Genomic DNA, 22,732 nt, shown 5'->3' with positions numbered 1-22,732 from the left:
ATTATATAGTAGTTGGTTGAGCAGAAAATGCCGACCCCATCTTGGACTTGCCACAAGTCGACCTTTGCGGCGAAACGGCGAAACCAAGAACTAGGAAAGGTGTTTTAGAAAGTCTAACCCTATCTATCCTAGTTTCCCAATGTGCCGTATATACTGTGGATACTGATAGTACCATTTCACCCTTCCATTGTAATTTTATTGTGAGAGTTCGTAAGAGTTTGCCAGAATCCATAGAAAGTATTTTCTCTTCCGCATAATCGGTCTTAATTGTCTAAATTTACCACTCAATTGAAATCCCTCAGTTTTCAAAGTTAAATATGTTAAAAAATACCATTGATATGAATCTAGACATGACAACCACTCATCAGTTTCACAGCTGGGTTCAGGCAAAAGTAACAGCCTAATTTTAGTCGATTGACCAAATTTAAAGCATGAAAGTCATAAGACTATCGCAAGCCAATAGAAATCCACTACGCACTGTTGAGTAAAATAATTGTGGTGTTGCTTCATACTTAGTATGTAACCTAGAATTAGGATCTAGTTCACATCAGAATCATTCTAGCAAGAGTGCAATATAATAGCTATCTATTAGTATCGTTTTTCAAGTTACCAACATTAGCATGCTATGCCGTTAACCGTGGGTCAGTTACACTCTGTTACTGCATGCTATGCAAAGCTATCCGTACTGCGTTTAGATTACCAGCGAATATTTGACACTTTAACGAGCCTTTTGAGCCTTGTATATAATTTCTTGGCAGTGTCACCCATCTTATGAGTTCTTTACTCATTCCTACTATATCCGTACTACTTCATACCTAACACACCCCTCACTACTCATCTCATCTCTAAACATTACACATATCACCTTGGGTTTGGCCTGTAGTTTTATCTTAGTTTATTTCGAAGATTGTAATTAGAATGAATCACTTTCTGTGTTGCTTGTATGTGTAGCATGTAAAAGAAACTGCCTGATCCCAAACACGTGGTTTTGGACTGAGTCAGTCTGTATTTACAGTAGTGATTTAGATGGCACGTTAGTGTTTTTTAAGTAACTTGAGCTGAATAGACCCCGTATTACAAGTGAATATATGAAAAATCGTATATTTGAACTGCGGAGAAAGATATGACGATATGATTGATCATCGCAACTTAAGCAGTTGTGAAATTAAAGCCTGAAAAAAATTCAGGCCTGAACAGGAAGGAACCCATGACCTCTGCGATACCGGTGCAGTGCTCTACCAACTGAGCTATCAAGTCAACTGGCAGCTGGTCGCATTGTGAGTTCGTAATATACCTGTAGATGGCGAAGGATACAAATGACTATTTGAAAGATCATATATTTGAACTGCGGAGAAAGATATGAAGACAAAGTGACCAGATCCCAGTTGACTTGATAGCTCAGTTGGTAGAGCACTGCACGGTATCGCAGAGGTCATGGGTTCGAATCCTGTTCAAGCCTGAATTTTTTCATTGGTCTGGTCCGGTCTAATAGCGCGGGCTCCTCTCCCGAATAGCGACTGATAATCGAACCTATTCCATTTTTACCCAGATTGGCATTCCCCAGGGCATCCCCTACCATTTCAAAGGGGAGTCCCCCGCGGGCCCCTACGACCCTACCTCGGCTCTGATTTGATATTTAGGCAAAATAAACAAAACTGAAAGACAGTTTTTGAGCTATTTATTGTAACCTACGAGCAGGCTATATAGTGTCTGGGTTTTAATTTGCACCCAAGCGCATGGCTTTTGGCTTTTCGCTTTGGTGCGCTTGTATGTATAATTTCGCCAGTGGAGTAAATTTTTGCCAAGAACATTTTTGCGGTAGCTTTTTTTTTTTTCGGGAATTCTTTTTTTGTGGAACGTGGGAAAAAAAAAATAAACGAAAAAATCGCAAAAAGTGGGCCCAAAAAATCAGAGCCCGCCAAAATTTCGTGCCATTTCGCGAGTCATCTCGTTGACCGTACACAACGTTCTTTTTGTGCAACTGCTGATCGTCAAATGAGCTCACCGGAGCCTGAGCAAAGAGCAAACTACGACGACGATGTGGTTGATGTAATGTGTGCATGTGCTGAAGCAAAATAACTTTTCTTTCGTGGCGAGAACAGTGTTAATTGCAGAGACGGGAGGTTAAACTACTGTTTTGTGTGAAAATACATTACGGCTTTCTTAAACAGCCATGTGAAATGATTTACACGCCTCCATCATCAGGTAGGCTTATAATTTAGCTATGCATGTTGGGTTATTTGATTGTTATGTTTAAATGTAGCGCTTGTAAACAAGTCCAAAACAGAGAATAACGTTCTAAAGCTCTGATAAAACTTTCTTGCTGAGTTAAGATAAAAGAAATATATTTATTTCTTAGCCTAACCCCACATTTAACATTGTCCTGTATAAGATTAAGCGTAAAGCTATTTTAAAGTTCGACATCATAACGAACTGTCCAAGATAAACATGTGAACATGTTCAAGTTTATACTGGTAGCTGAGCGTCAGAAGGGTGCAACTGAGTCGTTTCCAGTTGTAATCATCAAGATATTGAATTAAGGAAGTAATGTGCAATTAAGTTGTGGAAAATAGTCAGAGATACTTAATTCACATAAATCTACTTGTGAACAAGAACATTACGTCACTATCTTTTGTACACAGTACGCGAATTTTTTGGAGACAGTGGTTTTGTTTAACAAGGGACTCTTGTTTTGACTGTACCTATACATGTTTGTCTGGACCGTAGTGGTGAAGATTTACAAGGTCATGTAAACAAAGAACTCTTGAAAAATAAATGAACAAAACTTTGGTTCATCAGTGCATTTAAGGTAATTCCTCTGAAATAAAAGTGACGATAGATTTTTGTTCAAACTTTGTCCACTGAATATTTGTCATATGATAGCTTCAATTTATAAAAACGCATTCCCAGTAATTGTAAAATCTTTGTGAGCCCAGACTCATAAGAAAACACATTAAACTACAGTCAATACATTGTGTCGGACACAAATAAACATTTTAAGTTTGATTCAGACAGAAAGCTAAATCCTTGATTAAAAAATTGAACCAAATTTCTTGATGTGGTTACCGACTGCAAGATAGAAAAGACCACAGTGTATCTGCTATTTTTCTTATTTATTCAATTTTCAGCAATAGAAAGTAGATCAGTCTTTCCTCACGCGAAGCTTATGATTAGTTGATTACAATGACTGGAAAAAAAATTGGGGTGCCCGTGCTCGTTGGTGAGCTAGAGCCATTTTTCAACTGAAAGAGCTCAATATCAAGGCAAATCCGTCATGTTTTCAATATGCGCATGCATGAGCACGCGCTAATGACGCCATAAATTATGCGCAGTAAGGATGCGCAATGCAAATGTGAGGAATGACCTTAAGACTGTTACAATAACTTGTATGAATCAAAGGTAATAGAATGGGTTTCACTGGAGCGTTGAAAGTAATCTAGGGGTGGTGAATGGTACATGTAAATGCAAAAACTTTGCAAGAAGGTGGAATGAGTATTTTTCTTTGCGAGCCTGAGACATTTTGACCTATTCAATTGCAAGCTGGAGACTTCAAAGTGTTTTAAATGCGAGCTAAACACGTTCAGGTTATGAGATGTTCAGATGTCATTTAAGCTTATACAAAAAACTAAATTAATTAACAAATCGGTACTTTGTGACTTTCTTAGCCTCAAAAAAAATCGAGACTGTGAGACAGCTTTGTGAAAAAAAGTGAGACTGCGAGATGCACATAACTGCTTTAAAAACAAAACTGCAAGACCCACGAAGTTCAGCGAAAATTTTTGCAAGACCCATGGTTTTTGACGGAACATTTGCCACCCCTAAATCTGCATTTGTTTTTTGTTTTGCTTTACCATGCCAAGTGATTACTGACTTTGGCACATGCCACTTTGTCATCCAATCAGAAGTTAAACCAAAACCACACACACATTTTCCCATGCTTTACATCGGCTACTTTTTTTGCTTTGAGTTTTGTGTGGTTCACTAGATTGTCCGTTTTATCTGTGATTGGCCAGAGTTATAACTTTGGTTTTGGTTTTACAACACTCATTTTAAAAGTTCTCAAGCCATTCTCTTTATACATTGCTTTGGTGGTAAATCAGACAAGTTTGGCCAAGCCTTGTTTCATATTTTTGGTGAGATGAAGTCCAGCCAAAATACCAATGCTGATGGGGATACCAAATGAACCTGATTTCTCACACACCGCTGGTAGCCATGCCAAGCTGACCGCTGCCGCCTGACCTTTATTGCGAAGTCAAAGCTAATACAAGTAGCATTATGCTAAACACCAGAAATAATGAAAAAAGTTCAAGGCTAGTACATTATACTGGTATTGTGTAAAAACTTAAAATCTTTGGGTGGGTGGGCGGGAAAGTCGGCTATGGCGGACGCAACAAAAACAACTGCCTGCCTGATAGGTCACATGACCTATACCCAGGCCTTAATGGTGTGTGAGAAAAACATTTCATTTATTTCATTTCACTCAGCCAGTGAAAAATTACTCGACTTATATGCCACCAAAGCATACCAAAAGGATACAATAAGGGAGGGGATTATTTAAAAATCTAGTTGAAGAAATGCATGTAATACCAAAAAAGTGAAACTGAAAAGTGTTGACACTAGGATTATGTGTGGAATTTATTGTGTTGTGAGGGAAAATAAATCACAGAGTCTGACCAAAACCCCATTTGTATAATCCTTTTGTCTGATCTCAGTGATTGGTGGTGCAATTAACATAATCAAACAAGTCATGGAGTATATGCTTTGTTCAGCAATAAAGATTTTTTGTTAGTCATGTGTGAAATGTGTTACATTGTAGCATGGCCAGTGCATTTGTTCCAGTGGATTTAGACAAGCTGTTGGATGAATTTGAAGAAAAAGAACAAGGTGAGCCTTGTGTCTATTATAACAATAATGCTCTTCCATGATATTTATAGATATTGAGATCAGTAATAGCTGTTATGAGACAAAAATTGTGAATAAAATTTAATAGGCAGCATAAAATTCTGAAATATATTTTTTGTTAACAAGGTTTTCTCATAGGCTGATACATGTATTTCGGTTGGGCTTATTTTCAGAGGGGCTTATCATCAGAAGTAATTTTGATTGGTAGGCTTTTCAGAAAGAACTAAGTATTCGAAAGATTTTATGGACACATCAGAATACAGGATGTCTATGAAACTCAATTTTTTCAAATACATTTTGTGAACTGCTTGTACATGCATAAACAAAGAGATATTTTCAGTTCTAAAAGAGAAAGATCTTTCTGTCTTTACAACAGAGGACTGTGAATACTTGTTGAATGGAGTGCTTTACACTCAAACCCTATTTTGATATTCTGATCCTCTGTCGCTTTTACTTAGAACCTGAGTTAGAACAGCCAGCTGCTTGTGTTGCCTCTGCTGCGGACAGGAAGCAGGCAGCAAGATTGAGCTTTCAAGCATCATTCCCCAGTATCCAGGAAGAGGTATTGTCTGATCAGGGATCTGATCAAAGTACGTTAGATGTCAAGAATGATAGTGACAGTGACAGCAGTAGCATAAATGGAGTGATACAAGCTGCTGAAGCTATTACAAACCAAAGTGCTGAACATCTTGTTGACGACGGAAACCTGGAAAGTCTTGTTGACAAGAATGCTATTGATGAACTCAAAGAAAATGGCGTAAATGAGCCAGTTAGTTCTGAGCACTTTGAACTTGATGATGAAGAACAACTGAACCATGATCTTGGCTTACTTAATGAAGAATCTAATGTGGTGACTTTGCAGTCTGAGGAGCATGCATTGGATAGCCAGGAGGCTGACAGTAATGAAATTGATATTGCAGAAGTACAGATCTGTAGGACAAGTGAGGAGGTTTCTTCACATTCCACACCAGTTTCAAACAGTGCTACAGATCAAGAAACACAATTTGTGAGCAGGGAAGAAAATGAAAATGACTTAGAACGTTTAAGACTAGATGAGATTCCCCAGAATGAAACTCCTGCATTAGTTAATTCAACTTTAGAGGTGGAAGAGACTCCTGAACAAGCTGTGATTAGCAACAGGTCTCAGTATCAAGACACTAGCATTCATGGCTATGAGGTAAATTCAACACTGCTAGACCAGTCGCACACTGTTAGTTATGACCAACCTGGATCATCCATTGTTGCGATGGCTGGAGATGGTGAAACTAATTATTTGGGGCTTAATGAAGCCCCTAACGCAGAAGCGCAAGATTTCTATGAGCAGAATGAACCTGGGGGTGAACATGTTTTTGTTGATGATGAATCCAGTTTAAGAGACTCTGAAAATGGTATAGAACAAGATAGCTTTAATACAGATAATGAACAGCCCTCAGTTGGATCAGAGGAACGTACAGAGTCACCTGTTTTAACCATGACAATGCAGTCTCACGCATCATTAGAAGCTCGACGGATTAGTTCAGGAGAATCATGCCTTGGCAAAGTGCCACCCATTTGGGTTCCAGACTCTGTAGCTACGCACTGTATGAACTGTGGGGTGAAGTTTAGTGTTATTAAGAGACGACACCACTGCAGAGCTTGCGGAAAGGTATAGTAAGTAACAAAATCTGTTACTTTTAATTTTATCAGATCATTATTACTGTATTAGGAGAGAGTGTCTCAGTAGAGCATTTCCCCAACTGTTGTCAGTGGAACATTAGTTAATGTGAAGGATCACGGATAAAAAAAAATAGTGTTCTCAGTTTATTGGGTTGTTAGAGTTGTTTTCCTGTTGGTTTGATTGAAAGGAGTAAATGTTTGTTGAATGCTTATCAACTACAGTGGAATCCCAATTTTTTTGAACCTTCAAGGGAAATGAAAATTGGTTCAAAAAATCGGAGAGTTTTGAGAAATCTGGGGTGAAATTATTATTACAGTGTTTGACTGAGGGAGGAAAACAACTTTTGGTTCGACATATCAAGTTATTGGGAAGTTCAAAAAACTGAGGGTTCAAGAAATCGGGATTCCACTGTATTGTAACCAAACGTAATTTGGTGAAAAAGGGTTCCTTTTGGAAAGATCACCCGAGTTCAACTTGGTCTGCTATCAGTTGAAAATTAATCAACCAAACCACCCCAAAATGGTTAGTTCATGTAGAACATGGCTTCTTGGCAGTACAAAGTAAGATATTTCTTTCAAAAACCACATGATGAGTTTGAAATTCATGTTATATCAACAAGAAATGTTTCAGATGAAACATCCATCATCAGTTTTACAAGAGTACCAATTGAAGAGTCATATACTGTACCACCAGCCCTGAGATTAGCTGATTACATGACTTCCAACTGAAAGACTTTTATTGCAGGCCCTTTGCTCATCCTGCTGCAACATGAAGTTCTTGTTACCATACATGGATAACAAGGAAGGTCGTGTTTGCCAAGTTTGCTGTAATGCTCTGTTGAGAGGTAACCAAGTCACAATATTTCAGTGTGTACAATAGACCTTTTTCGACTGGGTGGTTTGTTGCCCCATTTCAGACCATGTGATGACACATGTACATGTACTCTTGAGAATTCTTCCTCTCAAATTTTCAAATGGTCATGTGCATAATGAATAAATAATTTTAAGATGGATAAAAGAGCAATTCCCTAGAGAATATCACATGGTCTGTTATGGGAAAACAAACCACCCAAGTGAAAAAGGTCTATTAATTGCTCAGTGTTTACTTCCATGAAATATCCATACCCACCCCTAGGAGGATTATTTGAAATTCCAAGGGGGAGGGGTGTCTCAAAATCCAATTGAGTTTATGAACCAAAATTGGAATTTCCAGAGGGATTGGGCCAGGGTGGATGGGTCAAATGAGTCAGTGTGACTCCTATACAGCTTCCATAACATAAAGTAACTTAGTGTATGTTTACTCCCCTGGAACGGAAGCTACTCTTTTGTACGTACATGCACTAATCTTCCACCATTTTTGTCCAGTTGCCCCCACAATTTGTCAGTAGCCATTTATACCCCTGGATGGAGAGAGGCATTGTGTAAGTTACATGGTTTGCTGAAGAACGTGGCACAGTGACCCTGACTACGGTTCCAACTTAGACTATGTGATCTACACTGCATAGTGCTAACTGTTAAGCCTTTTTGCCCTACAAATTTTGATCACAGACAGGGATTTCATTAACATTTTCAGCAGGAAGGGAACTGATTTTTGCAGGCAGGCAAAACTTTTTTTTAATGAACTTCTTTCCAAGAAAATCTTTCCACTAGATGGTCAAACTTGGCAGGTGAAATAATTCTCACAGCTTGTCAATGTGCGTGGTGCCTAGCCCTTAACGAAACCCCAGCATAGACCTGGAACTGCTAATTTAGCTTTGGGCGTTGGTTCTTTTGCAGCCCAGACATTATTGGAAGTGGCAGAAAACCAAGATAATGTGCACCTTGCAAGTGATTTTGGCAGTCTACCACAAGACTCACATGATGTACTCTTGGAAGATGTTTTGGAGGAAGATGAAGAGTTGCTAGATGACCAGCAGGAAATTGGAGCAGGTGCAGAGGCTATTGGAGATGATACAACAGATTTGGACTTGTCTGCAACAGGTACAGCCAAGAATTTCTTACATAAAATGTTATCACTTCAGTTGTGAACATTAAGAATAAACATGAACAGTAAGTATGACGTAAACTGTACAACGTGATGATGTTATCATGGTATCATGGTCAAGTTTGAAATGTAAAATAAATCAGTGTTTTAATTTTGAAAAAATCAAGGCAAAATGTTGAAAACTTGATAATTTGAATTTCCGCCATATTTCAATCACCTCTGAAAACTGATATTTCATTAGATAAATCTGTACATATATACTCTTATTTATCAAGGGAAGGGAGTGTCAAAGCTCCTGAAATACTTGACATGTACTAGAAACAGGCCCCTGCATTACATTATGGTTTGTAGAAAATGATTTATTAGCTAACATCAGTGTGACAGATTATGTTAGATATTCAAAAATAATACTTGAAGAAATGAATCAAAACCACTCTCAGTTTATTAAGTATAGGAGTTGTAAGTCCAAATAGACTCTCAGGAGCTATTGTGACTGTAGTGTAGAAACAAGAACTCAGTGATGTACAATTTCCTAGGAGTGGGCGTCACAATGGAACAGACACCGCCAGTTCTTCCCCCATTACAAATTCCTGTAGCTCCACTCACAGACGCAACAGGGACGCCATTATCCACTCCAGCATCACCAGCTCTCTCAGATGACAGTGATTGTCTGTTTCGATTAGATGTTGATAATGTGCGATCGTTGTTGCCTCTAGATATCACTGCACTCCCTCCAGTATTGAAAGTTGTAAATGAAGGTACAGTGATGTTATGGTTCTTCGTAACAGTACAATGACTGGAAGTGTGGTTAATCTGACTACCAATAGCCCACCAAAATTTGGTCATTTCATCTGGGCAGCCGTAAGGAAGAGATTCTTTAAATTACAAAATGACTGATCAATCTTTTACTTGGACCAAGAGGAAGTGGCTTTATTATTTGGCCAAGAGCGGGCAAGATGAACTAAATTCTACACTGTTATTTGCTTCCAGGCTCAGACATGATCATGGAAATACTCTTGACAACTATTAAAATTTGTGTTTTGACTTGTGTCTTTTATTTTGACTTTGAACTGCTGGTAAACCTGTTTGCAAACTGCTTGAGCATACACTGTTGACAGATTGCAAGGTTCTACTCCTGTACATGTAGCATAATAAATATCTCTACATTGTATTGTATTTCAGAGATATCTATTCAGGAGAGGCCTGATCCTGCAGAAATTATGTATCAGATAAAAGGTGCTTCACTGTAATTTATAAGACTTGAAGTCCTCACTTTTAATTACATGTAGTATTTTGTGTATACAGTTGAACCTGTATTAAGCAGCACCATATTAAGTGATCACCCTCTATTAAGCAGTCACTTTTCAAAGTCCTGAAAATTACTTCCCTTAATTACTGTAATTTTGACCTCTATTAAGCAGTCACCTCTATTAAGTGGTCGCGGTCACCATTTGCGAAGTCCCAACAGGACTTTTCCTATTGTCTTGACCTGTATTAAACGGTCACACGGTGTCAATTACTTGTTCACATAGTTTCAAATAATCTAACACACAAGGTCAAACAATTGATTTCCTTGTTTATTTTCGCAAATCTAATTTGAGGTCAAAATAGTGTCTTTTCAGCACTGATTGTCTTTGAACTGTTTTTCTAGTTGCAACCTGTATCAGGCGGTCACCCTTTATTAAGCTGTCACTTAGCCATTCCCCGAGGGTGATCCAGGTTCATCTGTGCTCTGAGTTACTGTATAAGCGATTTTACACTGTGTTATACTAACGAGTATTAAGTGTCATAATTAATTTTTCATCAACAAAGTAAGAGAAAAGAAGTTAACACTTGTTTGTTTGTTTGTTGTTGTTTTTGCCTACAGGTCTCCATGAAACTGTTGTATTTTTACTCAATAAAAACTTGGTAGTCAAAGTTAGCATAGTGAAATGTGAGTATGTGAGACTGTGTAAATGTTGCAGGTTAAAATGATTTTAACCTAGTTGTTTGATTCTAAATTTCCTTTGTCAAGATTCTAACCCTAATTATTCATGATCCATGAATAATTAGGGTTAAGAGACAAAGGAATTTCATTTTAACCTGAATTTCATTTTGGCCTACAACATAGACACTGGATTTTGTCGTTTAAACTTCTTTGCTTTGATCAGATACTAGACAAGTGCTATTGCATGTCCCTTTCCTTACATTTTTAGAACTTGTCCAACAATCATTCAGGGAATTTATACACTTACTACCTGGCCTAGGATGGAAAATAGAGTGTTATATACAGTCATGTACATAACATTGTCTAATAATGCCAGGTCTGTGATGCTTTCCAGTTTTGCATACCCAAAAGGCCAGAATAATGGTCTACATGAAAAAAGTTAAGTCCATCAAGAAAAAGTTATTTAAATTACTTGGGATATCAGAGGAAAAGATTTGGAAACGTTTTTGAGATGACTTACCAGCTTATGTATATTCTTTGATCCAGTAAACTGTTGTGTAAAACGGAAGTGCTGGTGTTTTGTGACAGAAGGAATGGGAGCTGCAAACCAAGAGGAAATGGTAAAGTGTATGTCATTATAAATAAATGAATAAATAATATTCTGGGTAGAGGTTCTATTCTTTTGTTTAAGATTCCATTAGTTTAACATGATTGCTCACTATGATGTGTTTTCCATCATCTGAGTATCTTCAGAAAAATATATAATTTGCTGGTTTTACAAGGGAAGCATCTTTAAGATTGTATAGGCCTGTCTTCTTACAGTATCTTCCATAACAGCTTTTGCTATGTGATTGCCTAAGTTCTTCTTCATCATTGACTTAAGTTTAATTTCCTTCCAGGTGGTTTTGTTGGAGTGTCTTCGTAAAGAGGCAATGCTTCCCAAAGATGTCCTCTCACACTTTAACACAGCTTTTGCATATGCCAAGCAAGGTACAGTGACAGTCTTAAAAACTTTGTAGGAATTAAGATCAACCATCTAGATCCTTCACTTCTTTTATCTGTCAATTTTTTATCCATCATATTAATTTTTCATTCATCACTTACAAAAATGCATCTAATTGTGGCTACACAATGTACTTAATCACACCTCTTGAACTTTTACACCGTCCCTTACCCTCAAGGTACATGTAAACTGTCAGAAGTCTTGGTTAAAGCCTTGTGGCCCATCAGGTTTATTCGGCGTTATCTACAGTTTCCATAACATGAAGTGATTAGGAGTATGTCCACCCTCCCCCCTGCCCCCCCCCCTTTTGGATGGGATACTAATCCATCTCATTGTAACCCCCAGCATTTCATTTGCTGGTACCCATTCCCCTGGGAGGAAAGAGGCACTGGGAGTGTAAAGTGTCTATAGCCCAGGAACACAACACATTGGTCCCAGCCTATGGTCAATCCAAACCGCTCTGGCTGGGATCTGGTGCTATTAGACCATCTTGGCTACCACGATCATTATGTTCCCAGTCTAAATCTTGGTATATCACTTTGATGTCAGGTCACACAGTGTCAGAACTTGGTTACACTATTTTTGGTCAGCCCTTTCTTGGCAGTGGTGACAATGCAGGTTTCCTTTATGTGAAGCCATCATTTCAGGTAGGGATCAAAGCGCAGAGGATCAACCAAGTCCATTAAGCTAGAGCCCTGCTCAGAAGTAACCTAAAAGAGAACAATGAATAAAGCAAGTTCAGTTCTGATTCTATATCTGTTCCCTTACCTGTTCTATATCTGTTCTGTATTCATTTGGCTAATCTGTTCCTTTTCCCATACTTGTTCTGTATGCATTTTGTGATTGTCTTCTGTATAAGGTTACTTCTGAGCAGTACTTTATGTATAAATCAACATCTGCATGCCAATTCAACTTATTTTTGAGTCAAATGCATGAGGTTTTAATCCAGTGAGTTTTGGGACTTCCCAAGATGATGTGACGATTTTTGAAAGACTTCCAAAGAATCTGAAGATTTCTGAAGATTTCCTAAAATACCCAAGGTAGAAATGTTAATGATTATTAGCCCCACATATTTTCCAATCCTTGTGTCTGGAGAATTGCAAAATTTGCCTCATATTAATTAACATGATCTGCACATACTGTTATGTGGACTTTTGATTATTCAAAATATTGACTGTATCAACTTAACATTTATTTATTTCATATTAACAAGCTGTATGGGTGAGATGGCAAGAAAAAGCATGATAAATTATGTACTTATAACTTGTAGACATGCACAAGACTTGTGTATGATTATGCACAAGAGTTGAATGTTATTTAAGAAATAGAAAACATGTACTGTGTTACATGAGTGGAAGTTTGGGAGAATGAGAAATGCTGTGGGAACACGAGCCACAGGCGAGCATTTCCACAGCTTTTTTTTAGTTCTGCCAAACTTTCACGAGTGTTTCTATACCTCAATAGAAACACGGAGAACATGTTTTTTATTTCTTTTAGAAAACACAGCAACAAAAAAAGAAAAACAACTTGTCTACTTTGATCATCAAAATGTAAATTCTCTTTACATGTGCCATCATTATATCAATAGCTCGTGCTAGTTCTGTGTTTCTATCGAGTTATAGAAACATGATTTTTAACAAATCAGCATGTGTATTTTCTTAGGGCTGTTTTCTGATAATTATAAAGATATGGAATTATTGAAAGAAGCAAAACTTACATATAATTATGAACAAAACGAAAATGTGACATAACTATGTTTACTTAATACAAAACTATAATTAAATGCAACTTTGTTTCTGATACAAAAAGAGGTCTGCCTCTGTACTGTGACCTTATTGTTCAGTGCTGGGTTGTTCAAAGCCTGATTAAGCCAACCCAGGATTAGCAGAATTTTGATTTCTTTTTTTGTAACTTTTCGGTGAGGGTTTCAGTTTGTATTGTTTGTTCTTCAATTTTGAGTTTGAATAATTTCAAACTACACAAAACATATAAAGCAGTGAAAAACATTTTTATGTGGCAAAAATTTAATACTTCGGTTAACTTTTAATCCTGGGTTGGCATTGACTGGCTTTCGAACAACCCAGCAGTTTTTCTTCTTGAAGATTAAGCCAACTAACTGTGTTAAATTTCAGTGTCTCAAGAACATCCCTGTGCCGTCAACACCTTATGTTGTAGGGTTACTGATAAAACGTCTGGAGACACCTTGGGCTCAACTGTTTCCTTTGAGACTTCAGCTAAGACTTGGGGCAGAGTTCAGATGTAGGTTTTAGATACATTGCACAATAATGATGGTTAATAATCAACTGGTAAATCATCTGAAAGTAATTAACTGCATGTGGTAATTGTAATTAGATCTTGATAGACTGGATGGCCTAGACTGGTCATTATTATCTTTTATCACCACGGGGGAGCATAGGGTGTCCACCAGTATCCTCCAACGTACACCACTGGCTTTCTCCCAGGAGTAGACTACTCTTCCCAACTCCTGCACCATGGACCGCTTCCAGTTGTTCCTTGGCCGTCCAGCTTTCAATCTCCAGGCCAGATTAACTGTAAAAAATGTCAATTGGAACGAAAATAAAGATTGAAAGATTGAAAGATTGTAGTTTGCTGTATGTGAGAAGTTGATACATTGTCTCAATCAAGTTACATCGTGCTTTTTTAAAGAGAATAATCTACTGCATTTAAGTTATGGCATGTAGTTTGCTCTGTGAGAAGATGATACATTGTCTTAACCCATCGACATCATAATTTTTTTAAAGAGATTAATCCATGAGCTGGTTTTGTTTGATATAGATTACCCCTGTCCGCTGTTCAGTTCAAGGAACAGATCATCAGTGTATGCAGAAGTTGGACACACAATCATGAACCTGTTAGCGGTATGCATCTATCTTTGTTTTTGACACAAATTAGTATCAGTAGTCAAATAGTGATGAGTGAAATTAGGAAATAATTTCAGACGTATTTTGTCAAAATTCTTATTAGCTAAGCCGTGACAAATTATGCTTACAATCATGGGTGTTTGACTTGTTTACAGTATTGAGAAATGTCACACCAAACATTGCGATGGCAATTTTATAATTTTGCATGTGAAATAAAATATTTGGAATTTAATGTGGAATAATGTGGTATTTCAGGGTTAATTTGTAATATTATTAAAAATTAACCTTGAAATTCCTCACCAAAATTAAGGGGTAATTTGTCACCCATGATATTAACTACTTAACAGTATTTCATAAATGGAGGAGGGATCCCTGGGTCTTGTACTTTTGCCAGGCAGCAAGCACACGGATTGCATATGGAAGCTGGTATTGTAACATGAGGCTTTAGATGCTGCATCAGGAGTTCAGGGCTAAATCCTGGCTGGTTCCTTGTGTTGTGTTCTTGGATCATATGTACTAAAGGCATCTGCAGTCGGGAGTTAATTGATAGCCTCGATCGATAGTCTTGATCGGCATCTTGATTGGTACTTGACCGACATCCCGATCAATACTCGGTGTCTGACTTGTATGCATCAATCGAAAATTAGTCAACTGTAGACAGACTTTTGACCAAGATGTCGATGGAGTGTCGATCAAGTGTTAATTGAATATCGATTGAATGTTTATTGAGGGTATCAATCAAGGTATTGATCGACACTCAACCACAGATGCCTTTAGTACACATGATCCGTGTTCTTTAGCAAACCGTGTTTCTTTCATGGTGCCTGTCTTGATCTAGGGCCTGGCTTTAAAAAAATATATACATGTATATGTCCTGCCCTTGGTAAGATGCTAGTACATTACCTCCCTTCATTTTTGCAACGCTTTTGCTACAATTTTCCAATAACCACTGATCAGAAGAAGCAGAATTGTCAGTGATATCAGTCTAATATTCTTTTGCTACTATATTTTTCTCAGGATTTTAAAAACTTCCAGTATACATTACCAAGGGTAACAGGACTTGTGATACACATGGAAGAAAAAAAGACTTTAGTCAGATTGCCACAAGACAGATATGATGAGGTAGACCATGATCTTTCAGAATAATTACTACTTCTGGTCAGGGATACAGTCTGGTTGTTTTATTGTACCATTGCTTTAATTTTTTAATTGACATCTTGTAGTCAAAATAGCTGAAATGTTGGTGATAATTAAATTTGTTTCAAATGTTCATGGAAAAATGGAAATCATTCCACTGTAACATCAAGTGAAAAGGTTGTTTTTATGCAAATCAAAATCGGGTAGCATAATCCTAAGTCAATAGTCTGCGTTGTTTTTCACCTTTTCTCTGTTTTAGAGTTGCTTATCTGCCCTTCCCTTTACAAATTGCAGTACATGTGGTGAAGAAAGTGGTTTGGCTGAAACTTTTCAGAAATTGCTCAAACTACTACTTATATTTCTAGGCACTGAATTTATCAAAGCTATCTTTATGTTACTAACCATCAATTTAGCTATTATGTGTCAATTCAGAGGACTGATTTGAGCTAAACCAGCTGCACTCTTTGAGTAAACCTACATGTACACTTTTGTCACAGGACGTCTTCACTAGGGTAAAGATTACCATGTGCCACCATTTCTCTCTGTTCCTTATTGACAAAATAAATCTTAGCAATATGCAAAAAGTTTGTCACATTTCAATGTAATTAGTTATATGATGGCCTTATAGCTTCCACCAGTATGCTACTCCAATGCAACTACGTGTTGTATTGATATGCACAACATTCTGTAGTTAACTCTTTAAAGAAGTTGTTAAATTTGTTTTCTAATTTTGTCAGGTAGTGAAGATTCTTAATGCGACAGATGAACACGTTATGGCCCTGGGAGCTAACTTCAGTTTGCAGGCAGACTCACACTTGGTCTGTATGCAGAATGAACAGGGCTACAAAACTCAAGCAATTAACATACAGAATCAAGCTAGGAAAGGTACCCTGCTGCTGATGCTGCAGCTATTTCTTATTTACTTTTAGTTAACAATGTATATGTGTACAGTTGACTCCCGACAACTTGAACTCTCGCTAACTCCAACCTCTTGACTTCATTCGACTTCTCTATAGTTAAATTTGATTTAAATGTACACTGAATGAATAGAAATACAGTAAACACCTTTCCCCCTTTATTTCTGGTCATTGTTTTGTTCTCAGCTCCCAATAACTCTAAAACTCCTGATAAGTCATACCTTTTTCTGCAATCAATATCCTTTAAAGGTTCAAGTTATCGGGAGTCAACTGTATTTAAAACTTGTTAAACCCTTTTCACTTACTTCTATTTTCCATATCATAACAAGCTACATGCAGGAGTGTTGTTACTTCCCCTGGTTGGAGTGCTGCATGTAGTCTATTGCATTTTACTTGTCATTATTTTTTCCCAGTTTCTCTTAGAAATTGTTCTGTTGCCATTTACACTCCAGGATGAAGAGAGGCATTGTAAAAGTGTGAAAGTAACGTGCATTGCCCAATTGCAAAGTGCATTACCACAAGGCAGTAGGCCAATTTTGAGATTAAAAAAATTCAAGATTAGAAATCGTTCCTCTTCCCCCTTCTCTATGCTATTAGTTGTTTGTTTGTTTTCCTTTTCCTTTTTTTCTCTCTTGTTTTCATTTTTTCCCTGTTGTAGCTGCAGTAACATGTGTTGTCAGAATTAACTAATTGTTTTTACTTTTGTTTTCCTGTTGTAATTAAGTGTGTAGCACCTGGTGTAAATAAGTAGTGTATATTTTAGTAAAAATAAATAAACAAAGTAAAGGCCAATTTTGAAATATTAAAATTCTAGCATAGCAACGAAACTTCGGGACTAAACAAGAGAAATTGTTTATTTATAATTTATTCAACCTTGATGTATCTTACAGTTATTTCTTTTGTTTTATTCCTCTAAGCCTTGACTTCATGCTAGATTTTAATATTTTTAAAAACAGCCTTTTACCCCAGCCAGGGCTCAGATCTGGACTTAAATGGGGCATCATTGTACATGTCTTGCAATGTTTCAGTAGAAATGCTGCAAATTGTCCTTTTGACTATTTGTTGTTGTTTTATTTAGTGACTGGAGCAAGCTTTATTGTATTCAGCGGAGCACTTAAGCCCAGCAGTCCATTCATGGCCAAAGTCAACATTGTAGAAGGTCTGTTGCCTGTTTTCACCTTCCCAGTACTAAGTATAAATGCACTTGAGTAGTCCTACTGTGTGCTTGCTATGTGTGTAACATGTTGTTACAGGGACTGTTGTATTGTATCTACTGTAGAGTGTTACAGTCCTAGACATTAGAGGAGTGTAATGGCTGATCATTACGAGAACTTGGTTCACTAAGCTCAATATATATTATAGTATTACTATCTTTTCACACATTCTTTCTCAGCTACAAACATTTTCCCTGTGGGAAGTTTTGTAACATCATTATTTTATCACTTCCTTTCGTGCTGTCCCCCTGGATGGGATACTAGCTCATTGCAATCATTTCCACAGTATTTTTTTTTTTAAAAATGTGTTTGGTTCATAAAATACACGGTCAATTTTTTTTTTGTTTAGATGGTATTATGGTACAGTTAATGCCAGAAGTGATTGACAAGCTACGCCATGCTTTGAAGGAGATGCAGGACTATACCATTACCACAGGGATCCCAGGTGGGGGAGGTGAAGAGCTGGTCATTGTAGAGTGGGTCAGTCGTCACAACAACCCACAACAAACCAGGTATAGTTTGTACTGGTCAACAAAAGTCAACGGATCCCATTTTTGTAGGGGGGAGGGGAAATTCCCGAATTAAAAGGTTTGGGATGATCACTGTAAAATTTGAATTAAACTCCTAAAGGGGACCAATTTGGGCGTGGCTTAAGCTTATCCCTAACAGATATCAGTCGAAACAAAAATGACAGTGTTTTTATTTTTGCCTGGAGTGCAACCCTAAAAGTTACTTTGAGGACTAAAAGTACTGGTGTTCTGTTCTGAACACTTTTTTTTTTACACCCCTAAGCAAGATGACAAGCATTCCTGACATTTTCATATGAGACAAGTCTCAGTCAATGATTGTGTCAGTTGTCAGTGATATGAAAAGAACTGCTAAGTTACCTGCTTAACCACTCAGATTGGAAGTAAAAAGAAAAGTAAGCCTGATAAGTGTTATTTGCAGGTTCTTTTGCTTAATATATCCATAGCCATATTCCGGCCCAGTACCATATGTGGGTTGAGTTCATTGTTGGTTCTTGCCTTGCTCCGAGGGTTTTTCTCCTGGTACTCCAATTTTCCTCCCTCCTGAAAAACCAACAGTTCCAAATCCCAATTAGATCAGGATAGAAGACCTGCATGAAAACCAGCTAGGGTTGATGTGGCTTTCTCTCTAAATATTATAATTTATTTTATTTATTTTAAATGTTCATAGTTTGTGCAGTCCAGTGGATGGCCTACAGCTTGACTCTTTTCCCAGTGTGAAAGTTCACAGTGGCTGTGACTTTACTCGCAAGAATATATTCAGAATACAGTGGACAGAGGTGTTCTTCTTAGGTGAAGGCCAACAGAGTGCATCACGGGATCTCAATAAACTGACTGGAGAGCTTGCCAAAGCATTTTGTCAAACACTTATGCCGCACTTGTCCAAACTTAGTTCAGACGGCTTCAGCTTCATTGGGTTGAGGGTGAATTTGGATCCTGATAGTGTAAGGCATTCATATTTGTCATTGAATGAGCAAAATCACAGATGGCCCCACTTTTCAGTTTTGTTTTTCTTAAGAGTGAGAGCAAACTATGAATTGGTTTTTGGTTTTTCTTCCAATTGGATGAAAAAATGGTGCAAGTTTTTTTAAGCCAGTCATGTGGCGTAGCAACGCAAAACCAATTACTTTCTGACACTCAAATGAAAACCATGCAAGATGCTACTCCATTGTAGCTCAGCCTGCCATTATAGGTCAATACCCATTATAGGTTAATACCCATTCATTATCCCAGGAGACTCAAACACAACTAGCATTAACTAAAACCTCTCAACTTTGAGTCCCACCTACTAGCCCTAAGACCACCCTGTTACCAATTTCATGTACAAAAATTTAGCATAAGTTTGCTTATGTATGATGTCTTTTATTCCCCATATCTGGTTTCTCACAGGTTGGCTATTTTACAGGAAGTAACCAACAGAACTTGCCTGCCAGCATTATGTCAGATCTTGATGATGTCTTAGTCCCTGTTATTCACTCTGCGGCAAATAACCAGAGAGTCCGTTCTCTTAGTGTAGAATTGTTGTTTAAAGTTTTGAGGCTTCTTTGACAGACACAACTACATAATACCTCTCCTACTCTGAGGTACTGTAACTGCATGCAAGATGAGAAAAGGGTGATATACTGGCCACATCAGAAAATGGGAAGCAACCTGGAAATGAGCTCTTAGAATTTAAGTTACAGTGTACCTTCCATCAAACCACTCTATTATATAGAACCCTCTACATGTGGAACCAATGCAACAATGAGTAGGATGTTTGATATTTTAACAGCTCAACATCGTAACAGACTACTTTTAAACTATCATCCAAAAACCACAATTTCTATTAATCTCAGAACTGAAAATCTAGTGAACTTGGATTGCTCCTTTTTTACTGAAAGCTGAGATCACTTTATATATATTTGCCAAATATTGTAAGTTTTGAAAGAACTTTGGCCTGCGAACCTTTATCATTACCTCAAGGTTTTCATTTACCCACAGGGTTGTCTTCAGTATAAGATACTTAGTGATTCATATTATATTAATAGCAGATAACACTGTACAGTTTATATCACATTAATGTGGCTTACTACAGTTTTTCTGAGGCTCAATAGCGTGCACTACCACTTCCTGCCGGATGTCAGTATTGAGCGCAAAAATGATGCAAGTAACCCTAAGAAGAAACGACAACTACTCCAGCACTTGAAAGGCGTCAAATCACTTTGATATAAGTAGCAATAGTTTTAAACTCTGTTCAAACATGTGTTTAAGCCTAGGGGCAAAAAAAATATGACAAAAAAAGCTCTATAAATAACCGGTAAAAGAACTCTAATTTACTCTTGCTTTCTTGCACACAATACATGGCGTCACATGAGCGCATGCTTTAGTAAATAACCATGCGTGTTTTTCTGATTTTTGTGACGTCAGCATGACCAAATAAATGCTAATTTTCTTGCGTTCCCTTTGGTGAATTTTTTTTTAATTTGGCTCAGTTCTAACCACATACAATTCCAACAAAATACCCTATTTTAGTTGAAATCTGTCTGAGCTAATTTAATATATTTAGAATAATGACAAATTACAGAATATTGGAAAAACCGTCTTAACAACCTTGACTTTTTACCAATTCAAAATGTCAGGCAATATCATTTCTATGATGTGGTGAAGTATGAAAAAATTTCACCGAAGGAAAGTATAAATATTAAGGAGTTTAGGTCAAAATGAGGAATACAACTGCCTGTCATCAGACGAGCTGTTGCCATGGTAATGGCCTTAATCCAAAAATTGACTACCAAAACGTAAGCCATTACCAGTACCCATACTGGTAAATCTCTACAGGGAAAAGCTTCCTTCCCTTCCTTTCCTTTTCTAACTCACGCTCTATATAGGGAGGGTGTTCATAATTACTTTAGGGAACCACCTTAAGGGTTATAATGAATTTGTATTAATTATTGGCCGCAAGAATAATATATTTTATTTTGTTCAGTCTAGAAGTTTTTGGTGACTCTTCTTTACCAATGTTGTAATCACCTCTCTAAGGCTCAAACTCAGAGACTTTTGTATTCTGGCAATATCATGATTTCAAAAATGCACAGCATCTCAAAAAGGGGAACTTTTTCAAATATATTGTATTATAGTACTAGCAGTTGTAAATTTACACATATATGTATTTTTTCACTCTGTTTGAAGTTTTTTTGGCTTTTTACAAACTGCTTAAAATTCATAGTACATTTAGGGTTAAATTTTCCACACAAGACTACTTTCTAGGCATACATAACTGAGATTAATGCATGTAATTTACACACGACATCATTGCTATATTTATATGAACTAGAGTTATGCTTGCACTGATTATGCCGTGTAAACTTTGGCTTAAGTTATCTTAACTCCTGCATGGCCAGTGCATTTTAATCTAAGGGAAGGTGAATCTTATTTCTGTTAAACATTGTAAATATATATTAAATTTGTTGTCCAGTTGCTACATATTATGTTTCTGAGTTACAGGTTTAGTATACATTATACTCAATACATGTAGTTAGATCAGTTTCTTTAATTGTTTGTTATTTGATGTCCTAAAATCTGCTAAATCAGTTGATTCCAAGGTTAAAGGCTGTGTTGCTAATAAGCTTGGGATTTGGAAGAATGGGTAAATAATTATTGTGTATTGAAAAAGTAAGCAACAATGTTAGGGCTTAGAACTTGTCATTAATATTTTATCTTGTTTGTCTGGTATATGCTAGGAAAGGAGCCAATGGTACTAAAAAATGTGTTATTAATTGATATTGCATCTTGTCGTGTGACTTGTGTTGGGAACAGGTCGGAAGAAAGTGTTTTAAAAATTGTTTTATTAATATAATCATAGTTAGTATTTTGGAAAGCAAGCCAGAAAGAGCACTACTTTAGCGACGCTTAAACGCTTTGCAACCAAAAAAGTGAACTGTTGCAGCACTGTGTCATTCGTGTGGACAAGTTCTCTAAACATGGGTTAACTTATATTCTTATTACATTTTTGCCTGACACACATTTTATACGTTATTATATTATTACACACTGTACTTTACTTGTGTTAGGAAAGACTGTCAGATAGGGGTCTTAAGAAAGGGATTACAACCTTATGTATTTTGTTTGACTTGTGTTGGGCATGAAATTTAGCCAGAATGTTTTTTAACAATTAAAATTTACTATTAAATGTACCTTTTTGTTTTGGGAAAGAAGTCAGACAGGTCTCGAGAAAACAGGTGATTGCTTTTTTTATATGAAAAAAAAAATATAATAATTTATAGAGTAAAACATAAAATACAGTTAAAATGAGATCTATTATAGGCTATCTTCAGCTGGTACATGTACATGTGGCTAATTAAACCATGTAAAATGATGTTTGAGTTGGTGTTATATTAATGCTTACATCACAGGAGTCATATCTGTGCTTATATCATGTTTCCTTTCATTCCCGAGCCCTGTCTTATAACATACACATGCATATGGTTCAACAGGTTGTTTTGAAACACCAGTTTACTTTTCTTTACTTAGTTTATAGTTTTATTAGTTAATATTAATCCAGTTTGATAATAATTAATCAACCAGTTTTAAGTATTCTGTGTTAA

At 36.9% G+C, this 22,732-nt stretch overlaps 1 protein-coding gene across 2 annotated transcripts; it reads left to right on the top strand.

Annotated features, from left to right (window-relative positions):
- The first annotated feature begins 1,962 nt into the window (after positions 1-1,962).
- Positions 1,963-22,503, top strand: LOC110062341 (zinc finger FYVE domain-containing protein 9-like). Of its 2 annotated transcripts, none has more exons than XM_020769212.2 (19): positions 1,963-2,205; positions 4,817-4,884; positions 5,361-6,547; positions 7,304-7,403; positions 8,335-8,538; positions 9,259-9,300; positions 9,725-9,778; positions 10,410-10,475; positions 11,016-11,089; positions 11,369-11,459; positions 12,022-12,119; positions 13,605-13,731; positions 14,269-14,351; positions 15,372-15,476; positions 16,229-16,376; positions 17,487-17,567; positions 17,972-18,134; positions 18,820-19,093; positions 19,539-22,503. In XM_020769212.2, the coding sequence occupies exons 2-19, from the start codon at positions 4,818-4,820 to the stop codon at positions 19,695-19,697; spliced, it is 3,123 nt and encodes a 1,040-aa protein (XP_020624871.2). In that variant the 5' UTR covers positions 1,963-2,205; position 4,817; the 3' UTR covers positions 19,698-22,503. The 2 variants fall into 2 exon arrangements, with proteins under 2 accessions (XP_020624871.2, XP_020624868.2); XM_020769209.2 differs by having other exon boundaries at positions 9,079-9,300.
- Positions 22,504-22,732: the final 229 nt, after the last annotated feature.

Source organism: Orbicella faveolata, unplaced genomic scaffold (assembly GCF_042242905.1).
Source record: "Orbicella faveolata isolate gen_17 unplaced genomic scaffold, um_ofav_v1 contig_14, whole genome shotgun sequence".
NCBI lineage: Eukaryota > Metazoa > Cnidaria > Anthozoa > Scleractinia > Merulinidae > Orbicella > Orbicella faveolata.
Note: the sequence above shows the minus strand (reverse complement) of the source record. Positions and strands in the feature narration are given on the sequence as shown.

Bases quoted from the DNA above. Each gene is read 5' to 3' on its own strand.
- LOC110062341 (XM_020769209.2), top strand. From the start codon at position 4,818: ATGGCCAGTGCATTTGTTCCAGTGGATTTAGACAAGCTGTTGGATGAA. The intron at 14,352-15,371 runs GTATGCATCTAT...TATTTTTCTCAG, and splicing joins CAATCATGAACCTGTTAGCG to GATTTTAAAAACTTCCAGTA. The intron at 19,094-19,538 runs GTAAGGCATTCA...GGTTTCTCACAG, and splicing joins TGAATTTGGATCCTGATAGT to GTTGGCTATTTTACAGGAAG.